General features: G+C 38.2%; 1 protein-coding gene across 13 annotated transcripts; it reads right to left on the reverse strand.

Moving 5' to 3' along the window:
• Nucleotides 1-392: 392 nt before the first annotated feature.
• On the reverse strand, nucleotides 393-12,224 carry LOC122079319 (anthranilate synthase beta subunit 1, chloroplastic-like). Of its 13 annotated transcripts, none has more exons than XR_006140413.1 (9): nucleotides 11,730-12,224; nucleotides 11,454-11,620; nucleotides 10,578-10,648; nucleotides 9,678-9,715; nucleotides 9,489-9,599; nucleotides 9,294-9,393; nucleotides 8,979-9,087; nucleotides 7,480-7,615; nucleotides 393-1,000 (listed from the first exon to the last, which is right to left on the reverse strand). XR_006140413.1 is itself a non-coding variant. In XM_042645688.1 (9 exons), exons 1-8 carry the CDS (start codon nucleotides 11,845-11,847, stop codon nucleotides 1,092-1,094), a joined length of 813 nt encoding a protein of 270 aa, XP_042501622.1. In that variant the 5' UTR covers nucleotides 11,848-12,203; the 3' UTR covers nucleotides 393-988; nucleotides 1,077-1,091. The 13 variants fall into 13 exon arrangements, 9 of the variants coding, with proteins under 9 accessions (XP_042501622.1, XP_042501623.1, XP_042501626.1 ...); XR_006140412.1 differs by having other exon boundaries at nucleotides 393-1,076; XR_006140411.1 differs by having other exon boundaries at nucleotides 393-1,138.
• Nucleotides 12,225-13,457: the final 1,233 nt, after the last annotated feature.

Here is a 13,457-nt window from a genome sequence, read left to right on the forward strand (position 1 = left end):
GAAGGACAAGAGATCCCATGAACATCACTGAAACTTGTAATTTGTATATACAATCCATGACACACAGCAGTTTCAAGTTCAATTGCTCAATTACTATTTAAGGGACCAGAGAAACTGGGTCCCTGATGCCAGCCCAGATGGTAGGAAGCAGGATTAAACTCTGTTCATATGAACTGTCAAAACACTTCTTCGTATTTAGTTCCACTGAAGAGTAGGTGTTTTAAACTCAGTTCAGTTGAGCACATAAAGCAGATACCGAAAACAGATCTAAAATCTGACCATGCCTAATGCTGGTAGTTCAGCCAGCCTTGAAGAGTTCATAGCTCTAGAAAAAAAAAATCTGGTTGAAAGCTCTAGAAATGTTCAACATGATAAAGGAGACAAAAAAAGGGTGAACGAAATGCAACTTAGGTATCCATTATCTAAACCAAGTATCTCAACCACACAAGGATTTGAATTTAATCAGGTAAGGTTCAAAGGATTAGGGGAATAGACATCACACAACAGACATCTAGGTCTCCATCAACATTGTCATCGACATGCTATCTCACACATAAAGAGAAAAAAGGAAGAGATGCCACGCCACGCCTGTGACCATATCTCCATCTTTGTCATATTTTCATCTCTTCTGTACTGTTGTGAAAGAGCTGTGAGCACCAGTGGTGGCCAACTTGGATGTTTTGATCATTGAGGTAAGAGTTAAGAAAGAGTGAGAAAGAAAGGTTCCAACCATACAATCATAGTATAACACCAGAAATGTGCTGATCTTTTAGAGCGTGGAAGCAGCTTCATCTGCTATTCAAACCAGATAGATCCAAGGATTTACATGCCTGATAACGATCACTATACACTGGGACACTCAAGTTTGTCCTCAAGTCAGTGGAACCAGCATCAGTTGTGCATATATTCTCACAAATGAGAAAGATCAAACGATTGATGGAAACCTTTGGGCCCTTTTGCAGCCACCCTTCAGGCCACTAATCACAATCTGATAACATCCCTGGGCTCAGCAGAACGAAACAACATCGGAAACTCTTATCAATGGATTTATGTGGTTAGGGATTTCCCATCTATACCTGGCAGAAGAGATGCTAAAGACTTCTGAACTTTATAATAGCTGCAATCAATTCCACAACTTCTGAAAGACATTGAAGAAATGGTAACTGAAAAATGGAGTACACTAAAAATTACTTTGGTCAAAATGCTATGAATTTATGCCCCTATTACAGAATATTATTTTTGCAACCACCTCTGCACTCTTCTACAGTATATTGTACACAATGCTATTATTGTAACAGAATATTGCAATGAAACCTCAGTTTGGAGCTTTCTCCTCAATTCTGTCTATCATTTTGACAAAATTTCGGACGATTGTTTTACCTTCTTCTGTTATGATACTTTCAGGATGGAACTGAACTCCCTGCAATTGTTGCGCACATATTTGTGAACTAAATGATAACAATATTATCACGGAAAGAGAAAGATGCAAACTGATAACATTCCAAAGCAAGGTAAATGAGAAGGAACGACAATGAAGTTTTGGTGAACGAATATCCATTACCATTTGTATATTATATTAAGCGATTTAAAAGCCTAGAGACCACTTGATCGTTTCTTTGCACTCACAAGCCACATAATTGGGAATTCAACTTGTTACAGAAGCAAGACCTGTATGCATGTTTATTCAATAGATATCGCTTTCAACAACTTACAGATGTCCTCATGCTCTATGAGTGACTGGTGCTCATAAGCTAACATGAGATATTTCAACTTGAAGCAGTCTTATCATTAGGTGTGGTGCCACTTTCAAATCCCAAAGCTGCGAAAAGAACCCATGCAGGAACTTGTGTCACACAAGGTTCGAGTACTCAGAATCAGTGACTGATCTGATTCCAATGTGGGTTGGGTTGAATCGGCAAAAAAAACCCTATAAATACTATTCCGGATTGCCCCGGATGATTTCAATCCGATCCCAATTCTTTGAACCCTGATTTCACAACTTACAAAATGGTTTCAAACGAATTTTCCTAGAATGAACTGTTGTTGTTAATCCACCCTGCCTCCTTTCACGTAGAACTGGATGTTATCTTCTGTATATATGTCAAGAAGCTCCTTTGACTTCTGAATACCCACGCTTTTTTTTTTTTTTTTTTTTGATGTTCTACAGATGCAATAATCTTCCTCTTTCTTCAATGATTAGATGTTGTAATTTCCAGAATGACCACGAAAACAACAACAACAACAACAACAACAACAACAAACTAAGCCTTATCCCAAGTTAATGAGGAAATTTCCACAATGACCCCAATTTGAAAAGGTTATTTTTAAGGCTTCAGATAATCAGAAGCCTGGTTTGCCAGTTAGTGACATGGTAAAATGGTGGAACAACACGGTAGTTCTAAACTTCTGATGTGTGAAGATATATCCATTACTAGAATGTATATTGAGCAACGGGGTGATTGAAAAACTAGAGACAGAATATGTATGATCCCAGCAGTGAGAAGAGGGTTTCCTATACTGACATTAAGATTACACTCTGTGATGCTCCAAGTAAATAGTTATTTGTTCTTCCATCCATTCCCTCACAACCACTGAAAAAAGGAAAACTTGGGAAGTGGGGGTTGACAAAGTTTGCAATTCCACAACTTCATAAACAGATAACTTCCTAGCATTAAACAAAATGAGCCCCTCACCACTTTCGTGGCAAGGGAGAGGTGCCTAAAAGTAAGATCTATAATTATAAGTCTTGATTCATAGATGGGGCTCAAAATAATTTCATCATTCCCACCCCAAAAACTGATTTTGTCAGGGATATCCTTCTCTGAAAAAGGTATTGTTGCACTAAGAGAGGCAGAAGTTGATTTATCAAGTCCCAATTGCATCATATATGGTGCAGATGCCTTTACAAGTACTTTGCCATTATCAATAAGAAAAGAATCCCAGATTACCATATGCATTACCTTGCCTGAATAAAACTGTTGCTTGCTTAGGCTCCATGTGTGTTCAACATAGAATACCAGGAATTTTAAAAGAAAGTAAATTTTTTAATCACAGAGTTTGTTCCATCGTAAGTGAAGTTCTACAGTGGGATCCTCTATTTTATGCCCGAAGACCATAAATATAGTATGGAAGTAAAATATTTTCCCTTCTTCGTTTTACTTCTGGACACGTCCTCCCACCCCCCCCCCCCAAAAAAAAAAAAAAAAACCCGGGGCACGGAAGGAAAAAAGAAAGAGGAAATGAAACTTAGGAGTCATTAGGGGAATTCCATGTTCATTGAAGGGCTGGGTTGATGTGATTGGGCTAGAGTGAAACCTGAGGGATGCTATAAATACACTATGAAAACTGATTATACAAGAGACTCACTAGAATTTTCTTCGTGATGCAAAACAGACTTGAGAAGGGCTTCAATTTCAACCATTCGGAGATTAGAAAAAGGGTACTAGACAAGATGAAGCTCAAAACCTTTTCTCGGTAAGAAATCGACCAAAAGGGGTGGGGGGCACCAAAGGCAAAAGCATTTTTTCCTTTTTGGGAGATTAAAACAACTCGCTACCAAAGAGAAGAATACAGCAGCCCCCAAAGGAGGGGGAAAAGAAAGACAACAAAATACAAACAGAGCAATGAGAAAAGGTAAAGGAAACCTTCTTGCTGTCATTGACAAATTCTGGATTGACAACACATCCTTGGCCTGACAAACCCCACTCCAATTTTGCTAAAGCTTCCAATACTTCAGTCACCAATCAAAAAACAACAAAAGAAATCCTGAATATTGGAACCTTATACGGAGAATGTTGAAGAAAGTTGTTAATGTAGTTTAGATAGGGTTTTAGAAAATGATGCCGAATCCCAGAATTATTTACTGCTTCAGTGCATGGTGTATACGATAACTGGCTATTAAGTGACTGACCTTAGCAATAGCCAGTCCAAGACCATGTTAGCAATTAACTCGTCAAAAGCTAGGTTAAAAATTGAGTAGCAATTATTGAGAGATCATAGGTGGGGACGTGGGGTGAGAATACCAAGATTCTCACGTTAGTAATCAGTTTATTTGTAGATTTAAATGAGGTAGCGCAAGGGCCATCTTTTATCGCCCATCCTAATAACAATGCAGCCTTGGTGTAGTTCTTCTTTTCTCTTCATTTCTATGTTGTGTTTTTCAATGAGAGAACTGGATATCCTTAGGAAACACCCAAGATATCATCATATCCTTGGATAATATTCAAGAAATCTCCATATCACCGGTCACCTTGAAGCTTCGAACAATGATCACCCTTCCCCTCAAAAGCATAAAGAATATCACACATCTAGCCTCCATTAATCCATCCATCTGTTATTCCAAAATTGCATCCTCAAACCTTTACCTGACGAACTTTACAGGGTAGATCTGAAACAATGTCATTTTATTATACATCTCACTATTTTGGAGTTTTATGACCTAGACCTCTCTCAACAAGGCCACTTTATAACTACTTCCCTAGAAGGGCCTTTTTCTCAGTCACATCAATCAAAATCTCAAACCGTGGATTTCTTTGTCCGGTAGACTTTTTTACACTTCACCAAAAGAAGCTTCTTTCTTCTCTATCATCAGTTCACCAATATGAAACCTTTTCCATACTCTTGGGAGACTGATACCCAGGGCCGATCCAACCACTTGAATCTTGATGCTAATTACACATCAGTGCTATGAATAATGCTTTGCACCAATAATAATCTTCCTGCCAAGCATCTACATGTCCAGCCCAAGAGTCTATTTTCCATTTTCAAGAACTGAGTTCAATATCATTCCCAAACTAAGATAATCACGAATAGGGATCCCCAAGCAGTTAAATGGAATGTCTGCTCCTTATGACACAATTTGATGAACAGTCTTCTTCATGCTGATTCCGTAGTCCAGATATGGCTTAATGGTTCCTCAAGTGGCCCCCATATGAGCACCTCGGTTGCTAATGGGCCTAAGCAAACTAAGGTATCAATGACATACAGATGAGAAATAAAAGAAGCTATCTATGTCAACCCACTGCCCTCAATTGCATTCTCGCATCACAACTAATTTGCTCAAAACTTACCCTAACATTTAGCAAACAGGGTCCCCCATGCCTCTGCCACTCCAAAACTCTTTCCTAGGGACACATTAATAAGAATAGAAAGGGATTGTGGTTATGCAGGCCATGATCCATTTCCTCCATTCTTCCCCAAACCTGTCACCTTCATGTCCACATCCCAAAAGTTCCAATGAATAATTGAATATGGCTGTATAAAGCCCTTCCAGACTTTATCATAGAGTCTACAACAACATCAAAGCCTTTCCCCAACTAAATGGGTTGGCTACATGGATCTGCAATAGAGCAAGATAAAATCAAAAGAAAGAAAAGGGGCACGAAAACGAAAAGAAACATATCAAAGCAACATCTCCGGGTCATCCCACCTAAATGCAATTGGTAACATGGATCTTAGCCCTCCAAACTGCTCTATATGATGTCATGCTAGAATCTAAACCTAACTTTTACATGTCTCTTCTTACCAACTCTTTGATGGTTATTTTGGGTCTGACCCTAGCTCTTTTAACTCCTTCCATTTGTATTTGATTACTCCTCCTTACAAGAGCATTCAAAGGTCTATGTTGAACATGATCAAAATACCTTAAGCGGCATTCTTTAAGCTTGTATTGAATTGGAGCAACTCCCAAATCTGCTCTAAGCCGGTCATTCCTCACTCTATCCCTCCTAGTGCCGCACATCCATCTCATCCTCATCTCTGCTACACTCAACTTATCTATGTTACGCTTCTTGACTACCCAACATTCCTCCCCATACATCATAGCCGGTTGATGCAGATTAATCACCAAAATAGGCTTGTTTTATTAGGAATATGCCTAGGGTTGGGTTCCATACAAGTTGGGCCTTTGATCCCATGTGTTTTGAGTGTAATGGCCACTTTTATGGGCCCAAAAGAAGGGCTTTAAGGTTGCCTACCGGATTACTAGTTTGTTTCCTTAAAAAAAAAATAAATAAATAAAAAAAGAGAAACCCAATGCAAGAGGCTCCCGCTACTGCTGGGTCTGGGAGGGGCAAGTGTACGTAGCCTTACCCCCTAATTCGCAGAAGAGGCTATTTCCAAGTTTTGAACTTGTGACCAATATGTTGTAATAGTGCAACTTAACCGTTGTGCCACAGGCTTGCCCACTCATTAGTTTCCTTTTAAGTTGGGTTTAATTTAAGTTATATTTGTTTCCTTAGGAGTCAAGTTATTAGTTGAGTCAAGTCATTAGTAGTTAGTTTCTAATTTCAGTTAGTTCTAATTCCAGTTTTTAGTAAGTTAAGGTTTCCTTTTAAGGAACCTTCTAAATTGTAATTCCCTCCCACATCATTATAAATAAAGATGAGGCTCCTAAAGCGAGAATGATTTTGATTAACAAATTAATGGCTGCTGCTATTGTCTTCTCCATGGAGATTTTGTCTTGTGTTTGATCAAGGCTGATGGAATTGGTGTTTGATCCAGTTGACTCTTTGCGGTGTGAAGCCCGAGAGGTCCTCTTCTACTTTATTATCTTCTTCTTCTTTGCTGTTCAAGGTGTTCAAGACCTGCAACTCCAATCTCAATCCATCACAGGTAACTAATCTGGTCCTTTCTCAGTTCTGCCCTAAAATTCCAGAATTTCTTGCTCTCCAGTCCTCTCCTGGACAGACCAACCATCTGATTAAGCTCAAATTTGGATCGAAGATGTACCTCTCCTAGACTCCTAGTGTGAGACTTGACCAAAATTACAGCCCTATTGGACCACCTGATTTTGAGTTAAAATCCCCTCAATTCTGTCCTGTAGTGACTGTTATCCTGTTTTCAGACCTGAAACTGAAATCGATAGCATAGATCTGTTTGCTTCTGATTCCTTTGCTGTTTAGACATATTTTCCATATTGTTACTAACCTATTTCATCATCTAAGCTTGCTGGAGTTTTTGTCTGCAGTCCTTTATAGTCTGATTTCCTGTGCATGTTTTTTGGGGTTGGTTTATGGTTGTTCTTTGATAAGTATCCTGCAGTTTGGGATTAGGTTGACCTTGCCAATCCTAGTTCTACATTACCGGTCTTATGACTATCCTATATAATTTTACTTTATCATAGAGTCTATACTCTAAAAATCTAAATAGAATTATCATTGATAATTTAAGAACAACAATTTAGACCAGATGCAATAATTAAAGAATTCTACTTGCTTCAGCAGTAAGAGATTCTTAATATATTAAATGACCAGGAATCAGTGGCTAAAAATGAAAGAAACAGGAATACCACAAAAGCAATGGTGCCAACTCATTTAATACATTCTTGGCACCATCAACATACACCACTGTATCCTACCACACATATTCCATATTGTGCTAACTACTAAATTGGCAGATCCATCACACAGAATCCACATTCTAAAGAAAAGGTTTCCCATATGAAATAATTTTGGAGGAAAGAAGGGATGGAAACATTACCTGAAGATGCCTATATTTTTTGTGACGAGCAGCCATTATCAATCCATCCTCTGTCCATGCTGTAATCTCAAGTTCATTACTAGGAAAACTCTCATTTTCGATCACAAGACTATGGTATCTAGCAGCAGTGAAAGGGCTGCATGATCACACAGATAGTCAACCATATTTTCAAGTTTAACAAAAAATGGATATAGTTATTGTTGAGAACATAGAGAATAAAGACATGGACAACAACTAAATAGGTTGGCATACAACAAAACAACAAACTCAACCTTATCCCAACTAAATGGGGTCGACTACGTGGATCCGTGCAAAGACCAATTAAGAATAGTAATAGCTAAAGGAAAGGAACACAACAACAGAAAATCAGTAAAATCCCAGCTAAATGGGGTCGGCTACAAGGATCCTTGCCCTCCAATCGGCTCTATTTGAGGTCATACTTGGGACAAGACCTAAATTATGCATGTCTTTCCTCACTACTTCTCCTATGGTCATTTTAGGCCTGCCATTATAGCTAATTAAATTACCTAAACAATTCCATATTTAGTAGAGTTTTACCAAGCATTAAGTGTATTCTCCCTTCATGAGCGCAGCCATGGCCTTATGCACCTCACCAAGGACCATGGGAACAATATGTAACCATGTTCTCAATGAAGTAAAATCAGATAAAGGTGTTGCAATCAGAGATAAAACTCATCCACCAACTTAGGTAATTTAATAGGAGAAACATTGCATAATTAATGGGGGGAAAAAAAAACTATAAATTGGTTGGCTGCAAAAAAATAAAAAATAAAAAAATAAGGCAAGACAAAGAACATGATTACAATAAGATAATTCAACAGATTCTTGAAGGGTTTGGATAAAACATAACGATTTTTCTATTTCAGCCCAAAAAAGGATAAAACAAAGAACATGACAACAGGACAAAAACACAATCATAAATTGATATTCTAATTCACTTTCAATTTATGGCGTAAAAGATAAACTTTATCACGTAGTCCATGATTTCTTAAGAAATATAGGCTATGTAACCATGAACCGAGAGACAGAAAGAGAGCGTAGTTCCTGGAATAGGAAAGTAGAATGCATAAGAAAAAACAAATTTTTGATTGGAGAGAAAAAGAGATGGAGTGGTCCTTGTATTAAGGGAAGTATATATCCTTAAAAAAGGCAATGTAGGGGTTTCCTTGTATGAAAGAAATTGTCAAGCAAAGAAGACACCATAGAGGGTGTTTTCTTCAAGTGAAAAATTATAGCAAACGATCAGAAGTTCATTCATGTGTGTGTGTGTGTGTGTGTGTGTGTGTTTATATATATATATATAAAGCTCAAGTTCTAAAGCCTAACCAATCTAGGAAATTATGGAGTAAGCTTTATTGGCTTCCCCAAGGCAAGACCTTATAAGGCTGCAATGGCAAAAAAAAGGATGTAATTGTTTCCTTCGATAAAGCTGCTCAACCAGGGGACATAAAGGTGCACAGAAACAAAGAGGCAAATACCTCAGTGAAGCACTTTACATAAGGAGTGTGCCTCTTGATTACGGCGTAGCTGTGTAAGGAACATGCATGAAGTGCATGCCTTAATAATATTGACGTTATGTATCTAGACCTTGTAAAAGAACACGTAGAATTCAGTAAGTTAATCTCTAATATGACAAATTAAAGCAACTTTGATACTTCCCATGATTAAAAAAATAAACAGTATTTCTTGTACACAAATTTCATAAACTTAGACATTAAGCAACCTAACCAAATAAAAAAAAATTGCAACTTGAAAATCAGGTGCGGGAGAGAAAAGGAAAACTGAAAACCTACTTAGGCAATCCCGAGAACAGACCATCTTCTCCCTTTTCATCATAGTATACAAGAGAACTTTTCCCATGCATTACACCGGAAGGAGAGCGCACAATCTTTCCTGCAAAACAGTCAAGGTACTTGACTCCTCTACCAACAAAGAAAAGAGGAGACTCAATAATTGAATACATTCGGTAAATATTTATGAGTACGAACCCCCAAAAGCTTCCCCTATGCACTGTAATCCCATACATACACCAAATAAAGGTACTGTGGGTCCAAGCTTCAAAACAGTTTGTAATGATATCCCTGAATCTTGAGGTTTACCTGTAAGAAGGAAACACACTACACTCAACAAACATGACAGTGTATTATTAAACAATCATAAGATAGGAGTCCTCAAACCTGGTCCTGGGGATATAAGCACTCCTCTTGGATTCTTCCTGTAAATATGACAAAACAAATTCACTTGTAGTGGATATCCAGAGATATGGCATGCCCAAAACAACTCCAATTCACTCAGACGATTATGTCAAGAGGACATTACCCTGATATCCCTCATTAAGAAATTGAATATAACATGCTAATAGGAAAATTAATTTAGTATGACCCTGAAGAAAGAGGCGGGGGGGGGGGGGAGGGGGAATCTGCAGCGCCTTGAGAGATTTCAACTTTTGTCTTTCTCTCATTGGGATGCAGAGTTGGCAACCAACATTCAACATCAATGCCATTTTCTTTTATGCAGTCAAAAGCAGTGTATTTAGCCATTTGAAGATGAAACAGGGAACAGTATACCTGTATATGAGGGATAGAAGGAATCTCAAGAATATATTAGAGTTCGCAAGTATATAAGTATGGCTGATCCTTGTCTAGATTCTAGAACATCTTGTCTGAACTGCGATGGAAGCAAGCTTTAGGAAGGATTTTTGCAGCGCCTTGAGAGATTTCAACTTTTTTCTTTCTCTCATTGGGATACAGAGTTGGCAACCAACATTCAACATCAATGCCGTTTTCTTTTATGCAGTCAAGAGCAGTGTATTTAGCCATTTGAAGATGAAACAGGGAACGGTATACCTGTATATGAGGGATAGAAGGAATCTCAAGAATATATTAGAGTTCGCAAGTATATAAGTATGGCTGATCCTTGTCTAGATTCTAGAACATCTTGTCTGAACTGCGATGGAAGCAAGCTTTAGGAAGGATTTTTTTTTTCCTTAATCAGGGAGATTGGGTATTTTCCCCATATCAAATCATATGCATGAAATGGGCAGTGACACTTAACCAACTAGAGAGAAAATTTCTTACTTCTTTAACTCCTCCACAGTAAGTTCATCATTTCGGTAAACCTCAAATTTGCAACCCAGGCCTCCTATATACTTCATACACCATAAAAGGTAAACCCAATTAGAGAAAATCTTTTCTGGTTTGGGCACATAAAGTAAAAAAAAAAAAAATAGAAAAGGGTAAAATAAATGAATCATCGTCAAACCAGTCTTTTTGAGTAGAAAATTTTCAGAGTTGAATGCAGTCAGGGAACAAAGGATTGATAATTGAGTTGGAAAATGTTGGAGTTTAAGTTTCAAACTATAGTTAAAATAGTCTTTTAAAAATGGTCTTTTTGAATTTAGCTTTCCCCCTCAAAAGTAGGTTCTTTTTAAAGATGCAAGCCCTTTGGAGAGGAACATTCGTTGTCATGTGTGTGTGAGGGTTTCCTATGTGCTTTTGAATTAGGGTCGGATGTGGGTTGGTTCAAAGAACCTACTTTTTACATGTTGAAACTTTTGGCTCCTGAACCAAGAGAAGATTCTTTTTTGAATTTCAAAATTCACCATGGGAATGGTGAAGTTTTCTTGCGCTGTTGAAAAAAAAAGTCTTGCCCAAAACACAAGAAAATAGAAAATTTTTTATTTCTTCTATTGGAAGCCAAACAGACAAATTTTTTTTTCCATTTCATTTCATTTCTATTATTTTCTTTTATAGATTCAATTATTTTCTTTTATTCTCTTGCCTACCAAACACAGAATAAGGGACACCTTTGTTACATGTACATGTATGAACCCAACTACCAGGAAAATCTTTTCAACAGTTAAATTCATAGCAAAAACACAGTTTTCCCCATTTTCCTCCTCCTGGAAGTTCAAAGAAACCAACTTTGATCAATGAAATGAAGTTCGAAGATACCTGGCAAAGATTGTAAGTGAAGCTGTCATAATTATCGATGACAACGATTGGATTATCAACCTTCTTATCCTCAATGGAAACGGAAGCATTCACCGTGCAAGGGATAGCACCTAATCCAGAGACTCGAAAACGTTTGTTTCGAAATTCTAAAGATCCATATATAGTTTCTACACAGATGAATAAAAGTACCAAATTTTGGAATAGGATTAAATCAGATCGGGGGGAAAAAAAACTCGAAACAGTGATCAAAGAAAGGCAATTCATGGATCGACTCACTTGCAGGAGAAGAGATTCTTGAGAGAACGTGAGGACTTGCTAGTGTTCTAGAAGAAACAGTCTTGGGTTGAACGATGGTGCTGCCAGCGAGAGTTGCAGCCATTTCTATGATGAGCATCAACCTTTGATTTGGTGGGAGAAATTCGAAAACATAACACGAATTGAGAGCCACTTGCTTAATAGAATGTCCTGAATTGAAATTCCCTTCTCGAAGGATTGTCGCTTTTTCTGTTTCATCTGAACCTTCTCCTTCGATGCCCAAAAAGAGCAAAGAGGCCGGAGAAAGAAGTGAAGCTTACTTCGAGTTGAGCAGAATGGGTGAACTTTGTAGAGTTCCAAAATGGCAAGAAATGGTGGAGATAAATGTAGAAAGCAGAAGGGGTGAACTTTGTAGCGTTCCAAAATGGCAAGAAATGGTGGAGATAAATGTAGAAACGCAACCCTAAAACGATGCAGAAGATAATGAAAAAACAAAATAAATAATGCACACGAATTTTACGAGGTTTGATAAGGTAGCCTACGTCCCGGTAAGATGAGATCCTGCTTCACTATCAATGGAGAATAGAGTTACAGCACTCGTCCTCACATCTCTCAGTATTGCTTGCATTACAGAGAAAGAAACCCTCGCTACAAATATATAGCGAAAAAACCCTAATCCGAAAGTACACAATTGCCCTTAAATAAAAAATTCGAACGGTGGGCTACGCCCCCTACACCCACTGCTATGCAGGGGGGCCTCCTGCCCCCTTGCAACTCCCACGGCCCGCTAACCGACTAGCAAGACCGCCATCCTATCTGTCTAGGTGCTGCACTAGTACTCCCTGGATTAAACTGCGACAGAATACAAGACATCATACACCAACAACAAATGGATCAATGTTATAGAGGATCTAAAATGATCTCATCGGTAAATTTTCAAACCCGAGCATGTAACATTGATCAAATTAAGAAAACTGATCATAAATGAGTCAATTATATTTATTTTTAATGTTTGAATCAACGTGACGATGATAAATTTTAGGGAAAAAGTAGCCCAAAAATAGCTTATGCGATTACACTTAGATGCAGAGGGCTCTGAAGCGATCACTCCACCTCTCACAAAAGATAAAAATCTTACTCATGTTGCTGTTTCTATGGGCATTTCATTGGCCCCTGGCCCTATGCCCCGTGCTAAAGTAAGGGCCACACTGTTTTTTTTTTTTTTCTATTACTAATTTTAGAGTTCATATTTTCATTTTCTTTCTAATTATCTATTTTTATTCACTTGATAAATTTTAGGGAAGAATTTTACAGTTTGGGGATTTTAGAGAAAGAGAGGGGAGAGGAGCAAAATTATCCTCTACAGTGAGTGCGCATGGTGTGGTAAGCATCGGATGGTCGAGATGATCTTAGGGCATATGCCCAGATGATCTCGACCATCCGATGCTCACCGCACCACCACACTCAATGCAGAGGATAATCCTCCAGAGGGAAGGAAGTCGAGTGGGCTAGACTGAAGTTTTGAAAATAAAAAACCCAGTCCAGCGCAAGCGCGGCCTGACCTGACCTAAAACTGAGAAATCAAAACCCTAGCCCAATCTGTCAATGTTCTATCCAACCTAGCCCAGCCTGAATATGCTAACCCATACCATACAAATTTATTCATTAAAGGGCGATGAAGGTAGTATTTGAAGTTTGGACTTAAGGATGACAATCTACAAAGCTCAATGTAATTGCATATTAATAGGG

The sequence above is a fragment of the Macadamia integrifolia genome, chromosome 5, assembly GCF_013358625.1.
Source record: "Macadamia integrifolia cultivar HAES 741 chromosome 5, SCU_Mint_v3, whole genome shotgun sequence".
Lineage (NCBI taxonomy): Eukaryota > Viridiplantae > Streptophyta > Magnoliopsida > Proteales > Proteaceae > Macadamia > Macadamia integrifolia.

Bases quoted from the DNA above. Each gene is read 5' to 3' on its own strand.
- LOC122079319 (XM_042645685.1), bottom strand. From the start codon at position 11,847: ATGCTCATCATAGAAATGGCTGCAACTCTCGCTGGCAGCACCATCGTT. The intron at 10,649-11,453 runs GTATCTTCGAAC...TGGTGTATGAAG, and splicing joins TCACTTACAATCTTTGCCAG to TATATAGGAGGCCTGGGTTG. The intron at 1,421-7,479 runs GTAATGTTTCCA...CAACAATTGCAG, and splicing joins AAAAATATAGGCATCTTCAG to GGAGTTCAGTTCCATCCTGA.